Genomic DNA, 18,451 nt, shown 5'->3' on the forward strand with positions numbered 1-18,451 from the left:
TTATTTTTCATCATGTCTAGTCAGCTTTTGGAGACTTGAAAGTAATTTCCTAAAATGACCACAGATTGCAATGAGAACTCGGCCGTTACATTCTCTCAAGCCTCTATTGCTAGATATTGACAAATACAACTCTCCTGGGCTGCTGGATCTCGCCCTAAATGCCCTATCCAACAAGCGAAAAATCGCAATATATACACAACATCGTACTCCGCACTAGCCGTCACGCTATCTATTTATTGGCGATCTCAATCACTCTCTTCGCAGCATCCTCAAACTTGTCGAAAGCATCCAATCCCAATCCGCTTTCCGCAATGATCCTTTGACCTTCCTCCTCATTCGTTCCTCTTATCCTAACAACCACGGGCGTGTTCTTCATATCCACCTCTTTGAATGCAAGTAAGATACCATTCGCGATCATGCCACCATCGGTCAGACCACCGAAGATATTGACGAAGATGACCTTGACGCGAGGATCTTGTAGGATGAGTTGGAACGACTTCTTGACGGTTTCAGAGGTGGCTTTGCCTCCGGTGTCGAGGAAGTTGGTTGCGATGCCGCCGTGTAATCGGAGGGCGTCGACAGTGTTCATGGCTAGACCGGCTCCATTGACGAGCGTCCCAATGTTGGCATTTGGTTCGTTCTCGAATTTTACATAGACAATGCCATCTTCTTCTGCCTCAACTTCCTCTGGGACTTCCTTCTCTATTTGTCGGAGGCGATGGATGTCTTCTTGGCGTTTCTTGGTGCGGTAGGCGGAATCGTCGAACATGAGGGTTAAGGAGGGTTGGTGAAGTTTCAGATTCCCTGAGCCATCGATCGAGACACAGCCGCTGAGAATGATGGCTTCCTTCTCTTTATACATTGTTGCGAGACTGGAGATGAGTTGAGATACCTGCTCTTTTGCAGTTTGAGGAGCAGAGGTCATTTGCAAGTATTCGATTGCGGAGTTGATGTCCGATTGCGCTGGACCTGTTTGGTAGTCGTAGGGAAATCGCTTGACGCGAGCATCGATCTGCGAAGAGTCGCCGGTGGGAGCAACAGCAATGCATGGACCACGTTCTGTGCGATCCACGATGATTCCAACGTAGTAGCTGTCTTTGGGAGCCTCGTCCAGAGAGAGTGTGAGTCCTTTGACTTTGGAAAGATACGGGTAGAGTGGTACAGGGGTCAGCTCCGGGGCAATGAAGAGGTTTCGGTGTTGCTGTTCTTGTCTGGGCCTGAGCACTGGTCCTTGCTGGGCCGTAGGTCGTCGAGCGGCTCGTTGCATCGCTGGGCTCCGTCGCAATGTATGGTATCCTCGCTTCTGGTTGGACTGTACACTTTGTTGGATCTTGCTCACGTCTCGTCCACTTTGCTTGAGGATGGTTTTCATGACACCACCGAAGTCCTCAGGATGGTCGACCATTGTCGCACCAGCCTCTTGCAGGACGCTATATTTGCCATGCGAATCTCTTTCGCCTCGAGCAGCCCAAGCACCAGCGTGGCCCATGATGGTATTAGGCCTGGCACACTTGCCTCCGACCAGAGCAGCGATGGGTTTGGGATTTTTCTCACGCTTGAGGTAGTCCTTGATCCAGTCTGCTGCATCCTCTTCTGCTCGACCTCCTACTTCGCCAATGAGCACGATGCCCTCGGTCTCTGGATCTGCCTCAAAGACCCTCAGTGCATCCACAAGATTCGTTCCGGCGACGATGTCACCCCCCATGCCGATTACCAGACTTTGGCCGAGACCTGCTCGAGAGATAGATGCAACAGCCTCATACGAGAGGGTTCCTGACTTGGCTGCAATTCCAATGTGGCCGGGAGCGAAGGTAGGCAAAGGTTGAAAGCCGATACGGCAGAAAGCAATGGGTGCAATGATACCAGGCGCATTCGCTCCCACGAGTCGAGACTTTGACTGAGTTTTGAGGATGCTGGCAACCTGGGAGGCATTAGATAGGCCTTCCAATGCTCTACACTACTACTGCTTCACTTGCCCTCATCATATCGTGCACGGGAATGTGCTCAGCGACTGAAACAATCAAAGGGATCTCGGCCTCGATGGCCTGCTCAATCGCCTGACCACAGTGTGGAGCTGCCACGAAGACTGCGGTTGCATCTGGCTTGAGCTCTGTCATGGCCCTATGCAGATCCGGCAGCAGAGGGAGGCCAATATGTTCTCCCTCTTTGCCAGGAGTGACGCCTCCGACAATATTCGTTCCATAGGCCAGAGAGTCTTTTGCGTTACCCGTTGCTACTCGACCTGTGAAACCTTGGTAGACAACACGCGTGTGCTTTCCTATTCGCAAGTTTTGAACGGTATCATCGTATGATGCTCTGCATGGCGAGCTGGAGAAAGCTCGGCTCGCTCGGCTCGACGTTTGCCTTGCTGCCGACGACAGTATCGACGAGTATTGTGGGCAGCGTACAGTCGAAGCCATGACGTCGGCGCCTCGAGAGCTGTGCTAGCAGCTCATGTAACACAAGAATGCTAGAAAGCTCTGTGTCGTTGTATGGATGATGGAGGGAGTGATGAGGTGGGGGAGAAGATGTGAGAATCGAGGTGAGACAGACAGTATGGCGGCTCTAGGCCAGCAGGGACATGACGATGTTCTTGGACATCAATGCCTCTTATAAAAGTTGCCTTGCCTTTGCCTTTGCCTTTACCGAGCTTAGGCCCGGCGGGAATATGAGCGGCGAAATCGGAGAAGTCAGATCTGCGCTAACCTGTTCCTGAAACCAAGCATTATCCGCTTGGTACGGGAATACGGTGAAGATGGTGATGACAGGAGCCTTTGCCTTTCCCACCGCCTTGACCGCGCGCGAATGTTATTAAAATTTAGAGCCCTCTCAAAAGCTGGGCTCCCGCGACGCGAGCTCAACCTCCACACGTCTTCGGAAGGCGTACAGTAACCGTAGGCAGGAGCCATGCCATGCCGTCATGGCTTGAGCTTCGTGTGGGGAACTTCACGAAAGTGGTGCTGGTAGTGCCTGTGCACCTCAAAGTCTAGACACCCATGAACACTGCCTAACATAGACACGTGCCTTGTGCCTTGTTTCCACGCTCCGCACACGCACGCTGCACGCTGAAGGAGGCTCTGAAGGCGGAGTGTATCTAGCAGTACATCTTCGCTTCCGTCACTTACCTTCGTTACAAGCGTGCGCATAAGCATCATGTCCTACAAAGCTGCCGCCGCTGGTCTCGGCAAGCTGAAAATTAGCGATTCGAAGCCGAAATCCAAGAAAGCAGAGCCGGCCGAGTCTTGGGAGGACGAAGCTGATCACAGTTCCGACACTGAAACAGAACAAGTGTCCTCGCCAGGCAGACCAGGCACAGCCGAGTATCCAGGTCCTCCTCCCCCAACGCCGTCTTCGCCAGTCAATGCCAGGCATCACTCCATTCTTGAAAAGTCCTTCACCCCCCTGCAGTTCGATGGGGCCTTCGATAGCGTGGCGGAATCGAGCCTAGGCTATCACGGAGAGGAGAAGAGGCCAGAGAAGACGACAGCTGTTGCGTCCAGGCTCATTGCTGCCGGTATTGGTCAAAAAGCTCCTAAACGTACCAAGGAGCAGCGCGAGTACGACCAGGCTATGAAGATACAAGAGAAGCAGAAGCGTGATCAGGCACGGGCAGAGGAGGAGAGAAAGAAAAGAGAGGCCGAGCAGGCGAAGAACGCTATCTGGGACGATTGACGTGCAAGAATGATTATGACATGGCTTCGGACTGGGTCAAGCTGGCCGTCCCCTTTGAAGATGGAAGGCCTATTCCTACCGGCATATAGTCAATTGCCGGACACAGCGACGATCACATTCGATCGAGCTCAGCCAGAATGCGTTCAGGCTCTATAGCTTCGATCCAGGAGTCATCATCAGCTCCTTCAGCTTCCGCTCATAATTCTTGCCAAGCTGTCGAACCATGAGATCAAGCATCACGTCCTCCGAGCCGCCACTGTGTCAAGTCAGTATGATCAAGGTATCTGATGCGAACTCGCAGACTTACGGGATCCTGTTCCCATTGACTTCGCGCCACATTCTTTCTGCGATCTCTCCCTGTCCAGACCTGGTATATCCATTGCCACCAAACAGCAGAACGGCGCAATCAGCACATTCCTTTAGTACTATACCAGCATTTGCCTTCGCGCCTGCAGTCAAACCACCCAACTCCCTATCGGCGTCCTCCTTCTTCATCTTGGTCATCTGGAAAATGAACTGCTCGATCCAAGCTGTTGAGGTCTCCAAGAGCAGTCCTGCTTTCGCAAGCCTATGCCTCACGACTGGCTGCTCAAATAGTGTCTTGCCGAATGCTTCTCGCTTCAAGACATAAGCAAATGCTGCCGAAAGCGCGACCCTTGCCTGCCTTGTAGTTCCAATCGCAATTGAAAGCCTTTCGTGGTTGAAGTTGGTCATTATCATTCTCATTCCGTCGCCTTCCTTGCCAATGAGATTCTCCACGGGTACTTCAACATCATCGAGTTCGATAAAAGTCGTGCCTGCCGAGATTTGTCCTGGTCATGGGTAGTCAGCAGCCTGTCCGAAAGGCAGACACTTCAGCAGCAGCATATAGCCGTACCTTGAACCTTGAGCCGCCTCATGTCTACACCCTTGTGTCTCTTCAAGGGCACAACCAAGAGACTGAGTCCGCCAGGACCTGGTCCACCTGTCCTCACGGCCATGGTCGCCATTTCTGCCCACTGCAAATTTAAGGAGTCAGCGTCAATGTCACACTTAGCTAGAAGAAGGGTACATGCTCAATTGGCGAGAATGTCTGACATATGCCCTCGCGACTCGGACGTTTTACAGCACACCACCATAGTGGCCTACTGCATCCGAGACACCGTAGCTTATGTTGAAAGACGACCTGGCCGTCGTCGACATGCACTCCCTAGATCTTACTCACGTATGCATTGGTGATCCATTTCTTACTGCCGTTAACAATATACTTCTTCCCATCCTTGCTCTTCACAGCAGTAGTCCTGATGTTCGCAACATCACTACCAGCATCTGGCTCGGTAATCGCAATACACGTCCTCTTCTCTCCCCTCAAAAGCTCTGGCAAGAACCTCCTCTTCACATCCTCATTGGCAAACTTGATGAGCGGCGGAACCCCAAACGCCATACCTGTCGTGAGACTTCCCGATGGCCCAGTCAGTCCGGACCGCAACATCTCATCGCCATAGATGTAGTTGTGCCAGTACGTGAAATCTTCGACTTTGACCCCCAGGATTTCGTAGATTCCTGCGGCGTGGAGTTCCTTCACCGGTAACGGGGCGGGTAAAGAGGGAATCAGCATTCGATGCTTAGCGAAAGTTTGGAAGACGTGTGGAGGGATGGTCTCCTCCTTTTCCCATTCGAAGGCATTTTGCGTGAGGTGTTCTGTGATGAAGGCGCGGCATTTCTGCTGCCATTCTTTGAGCTCGGGCGTGAGCCAGAATGAAGGGAGGCCGTTGAGATAGGGCGGTTCGGAGAAGGGGACATTGACTGTGGGTTTGGCTGTCATGATTGCGAAGCGGAGCGGATTTTGTGCATGGATGTGTGCAAGGTGGGTGAAGATGGTGTTCGACCTACGAGACAATGCTTTGCGCACTATACATTGCAACTACTGTGCGATCGACTCGCTTGAGGATGGTCATCATGCAGATGTCCTCGGATCAACATGGCGGAGGATTGAGGTCTTATCACGCACAGCGCAGTGGATTACTTACGTAATACTGCCTTGCTAGCGGTTCAATATAGCTTCGTTGATTGCCTATGTTCTGCTTATTCTATAGTCTAAAATACAGTGTAAAAATCCTTCTCCTGCTAAGAAGTTACGTGCTACTATGTAACTAAGCTTACGCGTTATATACCCCCTTAGCTTATATAAAAAGAAAGGGGTTTGCTTTCCGTTTTAGGCAAGGTAGTTAGTGCTTCTTTATATACAAACAAAAGAAAAATTAATCCTTTCGACTTTTTATATAGTACTTTATTAAAACACTAAAAAAATAGTTTAAATCTATACTATATATAAGAGAGTCTTATTTTATACCCCGATTACCCTAGAAGGATATCGTTACATAATCCGGACTGCGTATACACCTTTATATATAGCCCCTGTTACTAGGAACTGTTGTTTTCCTACGTAGTCTAAGTATAGACCGACACTATTAAGCCTTATCTAAGTACTCGTATCGTATAGTAAAGTTAGTTCAATTTAAACTAAGCCCTTTATACTATTACTATCGGTTATTAGATCAATCGTATAGGTAGCGTCTATTTAATTAGACGAAGGATTAAGTAAGGTATGCATTAGTTAAATAGATTTAATAAATTAGGATAGGTAACTTAACTAAGGACGCTACCCTTAGCTAAGACTACTGCACTATTATTACTAGTACTAATACAATCGCCGTAGACTTGTTATTAGTTAGTAGAAGTAACGTTCGAAGTAATAATATAGGCGATAGTAATATATCCCGCAAAGTAAGGTTTCCTATGCTATTTGTTTAGTCTATATTAGAAGGTAAGGTTATATCCTTTGTTCTAATTGGTCGTCGTTATCGTGTTAGATACTTTTGCTAGCGCTAATCGATAAAAGTATACTTAATCGACTTAGTTACAATTAGTAGCGAATAGGGGGGGGGCTACTACTACCTATTATATAGAGTTGTCTTCGTATTGCTAAAGAGGAAGAGGTTGTTAAAGGAAGAGTTGCCTCCTTATATATCCCCTAGTGCTAGTGTTAGTTCAGTTAGTCTTAGCTGTTTAATAAACCTCTTCTAGTTCTGCAGGCTATAAAGCTTAGTTATTCTATTAGCTAGTATATCCTATATAGCAAGGTATTTATACTAAATCCTTCCGGCCTTATGTTCTTGCCTTAGCTAGCACTAGTAAATATCTATATAACGGAGCTTCGTATCTAGTTTGCTAGCATTAGCTTTAATAATGCGGATAGTCTATATATTGTTATAGTACAGTATAGGAATGCTATCTAAGGTAAGGCTAATGTTGTTAAAGAAACGCTTCTACTAGATTAATTCTAAACCTGCATATAAGGCAGCTAGCAGTTTAGCTTTAGTCGTGGATTTAGTAACAGTTGACTGTCGTGCTACTTTCTAATCGACTAGTCTATTAAACAGGCTAAAAAGCTATCCTTCTAAGGACTGTCTAGTTCCTTTATAGTTACTATAGGAGGCGTTAGAAGCTCCGTAGAATTTATAAAGCTGTTAGCTTGAATAAGCGGTGATTGCTAGTCTATTAGCGTTGTATTCTAGGTATAGGTGCTTTGTCTATAGTAGGTACTTGATATACTAATTGGCTGCTGCTATATCCTTAGATCGTGGGTTCTAAAGAGCCTTAGATAGTAAGAATACTGCCTTAGCAATGTTAGGCCTAGTTTGAACAGCCGCAAAGTTAAGTAAGCCTATACGACTTTAGTATGCTAGTACTACTAATAAGTCTATGTAACGAGTCTTAGTAGCGTTCTCGTACGGCTCGTATCTAGTTAGTAGTAGTGCTTTAGCCCTTCGTCTAGTGTCGGTACTAATCGTATAACGCTAACCTATCTTTTTAGCATATGTCTTTTATAACAACTATAGCTTTCTGTTCTGCCTGTTACGTATAACTTTAATGCCGAGAAACTATAATAGCTTGCCTAGGTTATTAAGCTTATATTCCTTTATTAGCTTCTACTTAAGGTCTATTGCTTTCTGCTTATATTGACGATAATATAGTAGCACTATGTCGTCTATATAGAAGAAGATAAATACCTGCTTGTCCGGGTCGGTATATAGGCAGTCTATATTATCTACTAGTTGTATACCGAGCTTGTTTTCAAGGGTAGTAGTAAAGTAATTGTACTATAACCTTAGTAACTCCTAAAGACTATAGAGAGCTTAGATCAGCCTTAATACCTTGCCCCTCTATTTAAATCTATTAGGTAGCCTAAGATACAGTGTGTATAGCAATATAGCATTAAGGAAGGCATTGACTACGTCTATTTGCTCCGCTTCTAGGTTAAACTAAGCTACAATAGCTATAAGGGCCCTAAAGACTCGTATAGCTAGTGTTAAGGCATAGGTGTTAAAGTGTGTATTCTTCTAAAGGTCCCCTCTTACACACACCCTTGCTTTAAACTTAATTAGTCGGCTATTAGTATCTCCTTTATATTTGAATACCTAGGTAAGAGGCAGAAGCTTAGGCTTGTCTAGTGTATTTAGATCCACTTATTTAAAAGTACGTGTTTTTAGTACTTTGTTAAATTCAACTCTTATAGTATATATCTATTGCTCTTTAAACCGACTCTTCAACACTTAGCGCTAGTTACGTAGCTCTACTAGTAGGTCTAAGACCTTTAGTATAAGGTTTGAATTATGTTCGTCGCGTAGAAGTAGTAGTAGACTGTCGGCTTAATTACTGTTACTATCGGCGGTGTTGCTATATGTTAACCTAGCTTCGTATTCTACTACTAGATATAGGCTGCTAAATAGTAGAAGGAGGTTTCTTGCTTAGTCTCGGTCGCTAATATAGTAACAGCCGGCTCGGTAGATAGCCGCTGCTCGCTATCGTTTGTTTAGGTTATTAACTCGATAATGCGGTCCTCCTATATTTAGTAAGTAACGATAAGATATATTAGCTGCTTCAATTAGTATTAGCAATTTAGCTAGCTCTATATATAGTAGATTGAAGTCTATATTATCCGTATAACCTAGTGCGTCTACATTGTTAGTAGGGACATTATTACTAGCATCGTTCTTAGGTTGCTAATTGATAGTTAGGTCTACTAGTCTATCTAGTATATTATTACGCGGTTGTAGTGCTTCGCGTAGATCAATTGGAAAGTCTTGTTTCTAAGGCACCTATATAGGCTAAAGTTTAGCTAGTGCTAGTAGTTCTTGCGGTAGTACCCGTTTAATAGGCTTATCTGCTAGCCTTGTAGTGTTAACTATTATAAGTCGACTAGGTCCTATTAGTATATCTACCCCCTTAGCTCTAAACCTAACAAGGTCTAGAGGTATATCGTATGCTTCTCGAAGCTCGTTAAACTAATGCTCCGAGGCTAGTAATTGTTGTAATTCTTCAAGATTACTAAACTAAGTTAGTTCTTAGTTAGTAAGGTTGACTCTAAGATTATTATCGTATCTATCGTAGAACAGGGTTTTATTAAAGACAACATCTCTTGTCCGTAGGACTGTTATACGTAATAGTACCTAAATCCTATAGATTAAATAGCCTTCGTAACTATATAGGTATCTAATATAAGTGCGAGAAGCTACCTTTATAGTCCTTAGCAGGATGTCCTTTCGCTTATTTAATACTAGGGCTTTTTCCGTACTATAGATTAGTAGATAGGCTCGTATACTAAATTAGTATATATAGGCTATATTAGGTTTGTATCCTGTTCTAATCTCAAATAGCGTCCTTATTGTATAGTCGATAGAGCGTAACCTTAGTAAACGATTGATTAAGAAGGTTGCTATATAAACTCCTTCTAGCTATAGCTTGTATAGAAAGCGTGCATGTATTATAAGGGCCCTAGCTACTTTAATGATAGTGCGGCCCGCTCGCTCTACTAGATCTTGCTTAGGGGTGTATAGTGCTAATAGCCTCTAGGTAGTATAGTTATTGCGTAAATAGGACCGAAAGCGCATTCTACTAATAGCTCCCTTATTGTCGGATAATAGGTAGATAATATCCCTTCTAATACTGCGTGCAAATAATGCTAGTTAGTTCTAATATTATAGCAAGGTTGATTCAGTTCGATTACTAATAGTCTAGCTAAAGTGAAGTCCTATATTTAAGTCGTAGGCGTAGAAGAGGTACTAGTCTCTATTGTAGGCCGTATCTAGTTGCATTAAATCGGCTGCAATGTGTCTATATAGAGTTAATATCGACACGTTATAGTGCCTTAGCCTCCTAGAAATGAGCTTCTTGCCCTTTGCTTGTACGTATATAGGGTATAGTAGTGTTCTTAGTACCTCATTATTATGTGTATAATCCCTCTTTATTCTATTAATCCTATTAACTAGCTCTTCTGCTCTCTTAGCACCTAGATGTCTAAATACCTTATATATTTGCTTAAGTGTAAGCGTTCTTAGTAGTAATAGGCGTACGGAGCGACGAGCTATTGCGTAGGCTAACAGGTTTGTTATTAACTAAGATAGTTAGAATAGGTACTTAAGCGGCTTATTGTCTAAGTCGACTAGCTACTTAGTTAGTAGTAGTGTTTTATCTACTTTGCTAACAATATCGAAGTAGGGCATTCCTTAGGTTAGTCTAATAAACTTAACTAGTAGCTTATATTATAGGCTATAGAGGGTGTCATCGATTTCTTAGTGCTTGAATCTACGCTAGAAGAAGAAGGCACCTCCTATAATGTTAGTATAGAAGTTAGGGATGTAAAGGCATTCCTTTAGTTTAATCTGTAGGGGCTTGCTACTAACAGCTATAACCGTAAAGGATACTATTCCGATAGCTACTACCTTGTTATAACTAGTACTAGTTGCTACAGTTAAGGAGGCTAGTAACAGAAGTAGTATAAAATTGAAGCGACTAGGATAGTTAATAATATTGCAGTTTAAGCTACTATTATATATTAGGCTATTAAACGGATTCTACTCTATTAACGCTGCTATACTAAGGTAGGCAGTAGGCCCGACTGCTCCGGCAAATAATAGTGTATTAGCGTAGAAGAAGCAGGCAAGGGAGAGCTTGTCCGGTATAGAATCCTCGCTATTGCTACTCTCTAATCTATAGTATTCTTAAGCAATTTTAATAGCTAGTAGGTCCTTAAAGAACTTAGCCTACCTTAGATAGAAGCTTTTGTTCTTACGTAGGTAGCTTTTAAAGTACTTTAGCTTAGCCTTCTACTTGTTGTCCTTATCCTTCTCTTTAACCTAGTTACGAAGGCGATAGTTTACTACGTTGCATTTGCCTCGGTTCTTATATGCCTTCTTCTTACTAACGCTAGTTACCTTAGCGTACGTCTTCGGTATACGGCTGCTACTGCGGTTCTTGTTCTTATTGTTATTGTCTTTAGCTGCTTGCAGAGCGGCATTAGCTTAGGGAGAAGTAGTATTAGCTTTACCTGTTTCCTCGTAGATAATGCTAAATAATAACCCTTTCTTAGTAGAGGCTCCTAGTATATTGCGGGCATATTCTCGTACTATATTAATTAGTTAGAGGAAGTAATTAGTGTTAGGCGAGGCCTAATACATTATATAGAGTCCCTTTCCGTAGGTTTTATCTATATTCGTAACTGCTATATAGAGATAGACTACTAGGTTATCTAGTTCTAAGTGTTGTATACGCCTTATCTTCTTATATAGGTTAAGCTATTCCTTATACTACTATTCTAGGTCCTTAACTTGTCGTAATCCTATTAGGCGAGCTAGTTCCTTACTAACTATTGTTCTTTACTATTATATATTTAGAGCAAGCTTGTCTTTTAGACGCGTAAGAATAACACGCAGTATTAGCACTATTATATTGTTATTATTAGTAATTTCTAAATAATAGCGTACGTCTATAGTAGTAGCTAGGTATTCGATAGACTTGTTACGTACTAACCTAAATCGATTGAAGTCCGCTAACTAGATCCTATAGATATCTATAGCTATTTTAACTCCTTGCTAGTAAAGAGGGTTAACTAGTATGCGTTCTGCGTCTAGTATAGGGATTATAGGCTAAGCTAGCTCTACTAGTTTACTTGCATAAGGATTAGTATATATCTAGGTTTTATATCTAGAGAGATGTATCTTAGTTTGCTTAAACTAGCGATCCTAGTCGTTAGGCCCTCGAAGAGTAATATATTTAGTTCCTCCGAGGCGACTAGCCGAAAAGAGAGCTATTAACGATATATCGATCTTATAGGCGCTTATAGAAGCTTAATTAAATAGTGTTTGTTTTAGTACTACTAAGACTACTAATTATTATCTTATGCTATAGAAGTCTCTAACACTACGGATTTCCGGGCTTATAACTATTACGTATAGCGCAGTGGATTACTTACGTAATACTGCCTTGCTAGCGGTTTAATATAGCTTCGTTGATTGCCTATGTTCTGCTTATTCTATAGTCTAAAATACAGTGTGAAAATCCTTCTCCTGCCAAGAAGTCACGTGCCACCATATGACTGAGCTTACGCGTCACAGGTCTGCCGAGGGAATAAGGTCTGCCAGGGTTTCCTTGGACCGGGGTAACTAAACCTTGCTTATTCCCAGCCTTGCCGATATCGCCCATCAAATCTCATCGGCATTCCGAGTCGTGGCAGTATTCAAGCGGACACAAATTTAACAGGACTATCTCTACCTCCCTCGAGTAATTGAACGAACGTGCCGACTACTGCGCTACCGTCCCAGCAGAGGTCACAATCTCATGCCAATGGTACCAAGAGCCATATCAAACCTCATATGAACATCTCAGCTTGGGTTCGGAAGTATTTGCATGGCCGGAGGAAGTTTGGAGTTGGGAGGAAAGCAACGATCGATGTATGTTGGCTGGTTTCCCCACCTACGTGGAACATCAGTAGCCAGCTCATGCGTGTCTGACATCTTTCACTTACCACGTCGGAAACGACAGGTTTGGCAAATTGATGCAGAACGCCAGGAAGGTCTGCATTATTTGGGTACCACCTAAAAGCAATGGGCATAAGGGTCAGCAATAGTTCGCATGATGTGCAATCCGAGACACAGCTGTGAGAGAGTGCTATCATCTCTGACACCGCTCCTTGGGCCGTACACAGTTGCTCGGATTCATGCCTTGAATAGGGGAGGGGTATACTCACAATCCATGCCGACTCCGGTCAAGTAATGGTACTTCCGCCACCAAGCAGGACGATAGCGGTAAACGAAGCCCATGGTGATGATTGACGCCAGGAATGCCGGGAAGAAGTTCGTCATTGGAAAAATTGGGAACGTGGCCGCACCCAGGAAAAATAGAGTGGGATTGCAATAGTGCTCCAGGTTCCAGTTCCGCTTTGTCTTCTGGACAAGCCACACGAGTATCACGGCCACGGGTCCTACAACGAACCCGTAATATGCCCAATTGTAAGGCGAGTCTTTCCCGAAGAAAGTCTGTGGTCCCAAAACACCCCAGAGCACGGACAGCGAGTAGAAGTTTTTCGTCCTGGCTGCATACCAGTTCACGCTCTTGACTTTCCCCGTGAGTTTGGGAATTCCTATATCATCAATAACGTACTGCATCAAGCAGACATTGATGAATGGACCAACAAGCGTGCCCCTAACAGCGAGAAGTAAGCGGGATTCCGTTCATGCTTCTTTTAATTCTTCATCTCCAGTCACAGCGAGTGGTCGACGAAGTGAAAATCAAAGGACAGTTGACTCACCAAACTTGACCAATAAACATCTCCTTCTCCGGTATCTTGGTCAAAGTCAGCATGCGTCTAACCACCACAATTCAGGAGGCATCGACACCAACCTTCATATAGAAGCCGAACTTGTAGTCCGAGATAAGATTGAGATTTTGTTCCAAGATCTGACGGGCATAAGTCATTGACATCAGCACTGCAGTGGGACTGCCACGAAAGAGGCTGCCAGCGATGACTTCTGAAAGATATGCCATGCCGATCTGCTGATTTGCGACGCCCCACAGTATGCCGTTCGGAAGTGTGAATGCCCATGAGACCAGTGCCATGACGATGAAACCCCACCAGGGCAATTGCAGGTCCGCTCCATAGATTGTACCGAGCGACAGAGCAGCGCAGACTCCAAGGAGAGCCAGGTACCACCAATGCGGCCTGAGATGGTCAGCAGGTCAATAACTCTACATGCCAGAAACGCACTTACACCCGTGGGTCAAAGGACATTAGCTTAAGATAGGGATCATTGTAATCGTCCATCTCGGATCTTTTCTTGAATGCATCCTTTGCAGCTTTCCATACACTCTTGCCGTACCACAAGATCGCATACATGATAGCACCTGTACTGCAAGCAAAAGCAAAGAAGAAGGAGAAAACATAAGGCAGACTCCAGTAAGGTCTTGAGTACTCGTCCATGGCCGTTTGATTCAGTCGAAAATCTGAGGTCATCACGCGGGTGATGTTGTAGTCAGTTCCGTTTACGTCGTAAGTGCCAGAAGCCATCGCGGGCCAGGTCTGTGCATTCAATGTGTTGGTGTAGTAAAGGATCGGATACAGGAACCAAGCAGAGAAGACGACGCCCGCACACATCGTCATGGATACCTGGAATGCAGGGGTAGGATCAGCATAGGTCCGAAGAGAGGAGGGAATTGTGCGTCTTCGTTACACTTACCCAAAGTGGTGTGTACTACAAAAAAAAAAGCGTACGAGGTTAGCAAGTGTCTTAGACATGATCGTGCATGCTAAAAACCCAAACAGACTTACCCAAGGAGATTCAAGAACTGTAACAATGAGAGAACAGATCAGCAAATGATGCGGCCAAAGTGATACATGCTCGTTAGCGCTACTCACCAGAACCGTTGATATAATTCCAATCGAGAGAGAGCGTGAGAAAGCCGAATCCGTATGTACCTGGATCATTCATGGTCAGCGTAGGCCCGGATGCATTCGGTCGTGAGGCACTCCCTGCACAGAACGGGACTTTGGAGTCAAGTCTGGTCTGCATGCTCTTGCGGAGAAATGCCATCGGTTGCCGTTCCTGGCCATTACTTACCAGATCCAAGGACATACGCGATGGGGTTGCCATGCCCGAACCAGCAGATGATCGGAAGAGAGGCAAGGACCGGAAATATGAGTTCTGGAAACCATTCCCAGATGAAAGCCCCGACCGCGACAATGATAAAGAACTTGAGCGAATTCCTCGTGACGGTAGGGTTTCGATGCCTAGCAAATATATCAGTAAATTTCTAGGTCAGGACGAGGCCCTTGAACTGTCGGATTTCTTACATCGCGTTGAACAGCGCGACATTTGGGAGCACGCCCGGATAGTAAATCTTTGGAGGTCGGACCAGAATGTCACGAAAGACTCCTGCAAAGCCGTATCCGATCATTTGAGTAGTGATCAGGAATAGAATGCTCCAGCCTAATGAAATTCAGCACACTTTACTTTCGAGGTCAAGCACGGCAGCTCACCTGCAGATATCTTTTTGCCATAGTATATTTGAAGTGCGCTCAGTGGGCCAAGGCCATAGGCAGTATAGCACGAGCCCCAATACGCAACGATGATCAGAGCGTGTTCTTTTGCATTCCAAGGACCGGGGTTCATCGACTAGTCATCATCAGCGACTACTGCAGAATGAGCAGACTGCGAAGGAAAAGTACCCTGAAAAGTAGGAAGCCGAAGGTCAGCAAATGTCTTAGGCATGTGTGTGCTCTCAAGGTATTGCCTTCTTACCATTTGTAACCGAATATGGAATACTCTCGCTTCGGTAGCCATCGAGCCATAGCCTCGCCCGTGCCCCATGCCAGAAGCTGGACCGCATAAGATGTGAGATATTGGTCCTGGAGAACAATTGTCAGCACTTGCGCAGGCGAATTGACCCCGTGATTGCATCAGAGCATGCAGCAATAGGGCCCTTAGCTCAGGACGACTCTAAGGTGTTGTAGAGTCTCATACACTTGGAAGCTAAACCAATCAACAGTGCACTCACGTAAGGTTTGAAGTAGTAGAATGTCGACACTGCACACCCGACTATGGTCCACAAAGTTGAGAGTACCCAGAATCGGAAGGTAAGAATTGGCTCTGTCGGATCGTTGTGAAGATCTACGGTCTTCGCGACTAGCGGAATGGCTGGCGCGGAAGAAAGCGCGTTAGCAGTGTATCAGCGATATCACAGCCATTGCTCAGCAGCCACTCACGATAGTCCTTCAAGCGAGGGTCGATGAATTCCTCATCGTCTCTGGGTACGTATAGCTCGTCATCAAGCTTTTTCTCTGCGACGATTGTAGTCTCTACGCTTGGTATCTTGAACTCTTCATCAGAGGCCTGATGGCTGCCTTTCTCGGTGCTCTCCATATTCACAGCGCGGCGTAGATAGCAGAAGGTGGACGGAGAATCAGCTACGGTACACCAAAGACTTATCTTAGTCTGGAGCGCGGGCAACAGCAAGACGACAGCATCGACAAGGGTGCTACATGTGGAAGGTTGACAAGGCTTGTCATCTGGGGTGTGCAATGTGCGCCGTGCGCTGCTTTCGCCTCACACCCCGTCGCTCGTTGGACAAATGAGGCATTGGGCAAAGACCATCAGCTCAAGACCTGATGGCGTCGGTCTTGTTCGTGCTTGTTGCGACCGAAGCGCCCTCCAGTTCCGCAACAAAGAGATCTCGGCGAGGCTTGAGAAGCAACAAGCATGTCAGACTGAGACTTGCCCGCGCGCCAAGTCAAAGTGTGGCCATGTACAGGGCAATCGAACTGCCGCAACTATCTTTGTTCTCTGCATCAATACGACGCTATAATGCGACTCAACCCATCGTTTGCATCATTCTGGTCGAGACTACGCAGCAACACTGGAAGTAGTCACTTATCTGCCGGGCAGGTCCACAACGCTCTTCAGAACGGACTCTCCAGATCTATTGCGTGTGCATAGCCGCTTCATCGGAGCAATTGCAAGCCGTGAAGATCTGGTGTAGGACATGGCCGCGCTCTTGTGTCCGCTCGTCATTGAATCTCATCGATCTTTGAGCACTTTCGCTTGCGCCCCGACTTTCGTGTAGAATAGCAGGGTACTCGTGTTCGTTTGCGTGAAGATAGGCGATGCTCGCATGGGGTGTCGCGCACGAGGTCTTGGAACGATGGCTTTCAATTGACAGTGAGTCGGATATGAGAATTTGATGCCCAAGCAGTGAGGTGAGGTCAAGAAAAGGGCAGGCGAGGATGTGAAGGACGGTGAGGCGCGTACTTGTGCAGGCAGGCCAACAGCGGCGTTCGGAGTTCGCTCACAACAACATCACAACACCGTACGCGGCTGGACTCTCATAATAACTTAGGTTGATGCACCATGTCAGACTAGCTGCACGTGTACTGTACCTGTCTCCCGCTGTTTGGTTCGAGTCTCCCATTGCGCCTGCGCTCAATAGAACTACACGGCCCAGCCTATAGTGAGCTTTCGTGCCTATGAGCAGCCAGACGCTGTCAGGCGCATCAGCTGAGAGATCTGCTCGTACGCAGCGAACACTATGCCGCCCGAAAACACTAAACGACCCAGTCGCATCGTGCTGCCTCTCCAAAATGCTCGAAGCCCTCCATCTCGCCAGATGCTCACAATTGCAGCACCCATACGCTCGCCGCGAGCGCTCTGTGACCGTGTCTTGACTGTGTCGAGAGGCTGAGTTGCATATACCTGAACGTCTACCCGTTAGCAACAAGTTCCTTCCCAGGCATGCTGTTGGACTGCCGTTTCTGTACTTACCGTCACCACCCCAGAAGCCGCCCCCATGACGAATGTCTCTGCGATACCTGTCGGACTACGCCCGTACCTGGACCTATACCTGGATTTCATTGCATTATAAGTACCCATCCTCACCGCAGATGTCGCTGATTGCTTCATAGTTGTCGAAATAAGGCCACGGTATACGCCAGTCAACCCCTGCTCGCGTACAAGAACCGTAATGCCGTGCAGAGTGGATCGAAATCGTTTCGCGCCCTTCACATCGTCGATCAAGGCAGTCTTGATTCTCTCGGTCGGTGTTACTGCCACCACGCTTTCTGCTGCCTTTCGCGCATAATTGTCAGCACAAAAGCATAGAGCTGTGGATCTTATTCTTCTTGCGGCTTTTTTGCAAGAAGTGAACTTGACTCACGCCTGCCAGCATCCCGGCGAGGATGCCATTTACTGTAGAGAGACGACCAGAGTCGTCGGCAAGCGCATTCTTGATTGAGTCGAAGGCAAGAAATCGTACACCGGCTTTCACTGCTGTGCCTGCTACCAATGCAGAACATCCAGTGTACAAGCCGGAGAGCCCTTGGTGGGAGATTGTCTGCTGTAGGATCTTCAGAGCGCTCACAGTTTGCCCCGAGGCTGACCTCAGCTGTGATCTCGTCTTAAGATATTCCGTAGGATAAGTTACAGAGGCTTCGATGGCTCCAGCAACAGCTCCTGCCACTAGCGACTCCGAAGGCGATAATTGTTGGTGATTTCTGGACTTTGACGCGACTGGTCGAGTGGTCGAAGCGCTTCCCACAACAGCTCTGGAGTCCATCTTGGAGAAATCGAAGTCGGGTCCCCGTCAAGGAACATTGTGACATGGCAATCAGGCTGGATTGCCGGTTGAAAAGCAGTCCCACACCCTCCAAGGACTTCGATACATCGCATACCGCGCAGGCGGAGAGATAATGCCAAGACATGGGACTAAATATCCCGCGGAGCCTCATCATCCGCGGCTGATGACATGTAGCTTGAAGTCTCTCCAAGCTTCATCTCTCTGTTCTGGCTTGCACGATCCCGTGGCAATTCTTTGAGGGCCATGACATCTCCATCAAATACAAGGCAATCTCCACGGCGAGGCAGAGTGAGCAAGGCTTGTCAGTTCTGCAAGATCCGCAAGGTGCGAAACAGCA

At 46.2% G+C, this 18,451-nt stretch overlaps 5 protein-coding genes across 5 annotated transcripts; 1 reads left to right on the forward strand and 4 right to left on the reverse strand.

Moving 5' to 3' along the window:
* Positions 1-67: 67 nt before the first annotated feature.
* Positions 68-2,570, reverse strand: MYCFIDRAFT_209780 (uncharacterized protein). Its single transcript, XM_007923230.1, has 2 exons — positions 1,977-2,570; positions 68-1,921 (listed from the first exon to the last, which is right to left on the reverse strand). Exons 1-2 carry the CDS (start codon positions 2,418-2,420, stop codon positions 230-232), a joined length of 2,136 nt encoding a protein of 711 aa, XP_007921421.1. The 5' UTR covers positions 2,421-2,570; the 3' UTR covers positions 68-229.
* Positions 2,571-3,153: 583 nt separating this feature from the next.
* Positions 3,154-3,672, forward strand: MYCFIDRAFT_76169 (uncharacterized protein; the record flags this gene model as incomplete). Its single annotated transcript, XM_007922248.1, has 1 exon — positions 3,154-3,672. The coding sequence occupies one exon, from the start codon at positions 3,154-3,156 to the stop codon at positions 3,670-3,672; it is 519 nt and encodes a 172-aa protein (XP_007920439.1).
* Positions 3,673-3,822: 150 nt separating this feature from the next.
* MYCFIDRAFT_27990 (uncharacterized protein) lies at positions 3,823-5,476 on the reverse strand (the record flags this gene model as incomplete). Its single annotated transcript, XM_007921654.1, has 4 exons — positions 3,823-3,928; positions 3,980-4,484; positions 4,550-4,670; positions 4,877-5,476. 4 exons carry the CDS (start codon positions 5,474-5,476, stop codon positions 3,823-3,825), a joined length of 1,332 nt encoding a protein of 443 aa, XP_007919845.1.
* Positions 5,477-12,374: 6,898 nt separating this feature from the next.
* Positions 12,375-15,908, reverse strand: ISP4 (sexual differentiation process protein ISP4; the record flags this gene model as incomplete). The annotated part of the gene is made up of 16 exons (XM_007923231.1): positions 12,375-12,465; positions 12,518-12,587; positions 12,740-13,194; positions 13,301-13,335; positions 13,393-13,711; positions 13,761-14,155; positions 14,226-14,240; positions 14,318-14,334; positions 14,411-14,464; positions 14,607-14,776; positions 14,840-14,975; positions 15,026-15,161; position 15,215; positions 15,288-15,394; positions 15,544-15,683; positions 15,752-15,908. 16 exons carry the CDS (start codon positions 15,906-15,908, stop codon positions 12,375-12,377), a joined length of 2,298 nt encoding a protein of 765 aa, XP_007921422.1.
* A 1,098-nt stretch (positions 15,909-17,006) lies between these two features.
* MYCFIDRAFT_26465 (uncharacterized protein) lies at positions 17,007-18,093 on the reverse strand (the record flags this gene model as incomplete). The annotated part of the gene is made up of 3 exons (XM_007921565.1): positions 17,007-17,234; positions 17,304-17,606; positions 17,695-18,093. 3 exons carry the CDS (start codon positions 18,091-18,093, stop codon positions 17,007-17,009), a joined length of 930 nt encoding a protein of 309 aa, XP_007919756.1.
* Between the last annotated feature and the right edge of the window lie 358 nt (positions 18,094-18,451).

This window comes from Pseudocercospora fijiensis, assembly GCF_000340215.1.
Source record: "Pseudocercospora fijiensis CIRAD86 unplaced genomic scaffold MYCFIscaffold_1, whole genome shotgun sequence".
NCBI lineage: Eukaryota > Fungi > Ascomycota > Dothideomycetes > Mycosphaerellales > Mycosphaerellaceae > Pseudocercospora > Pseudocercospora fijiensis.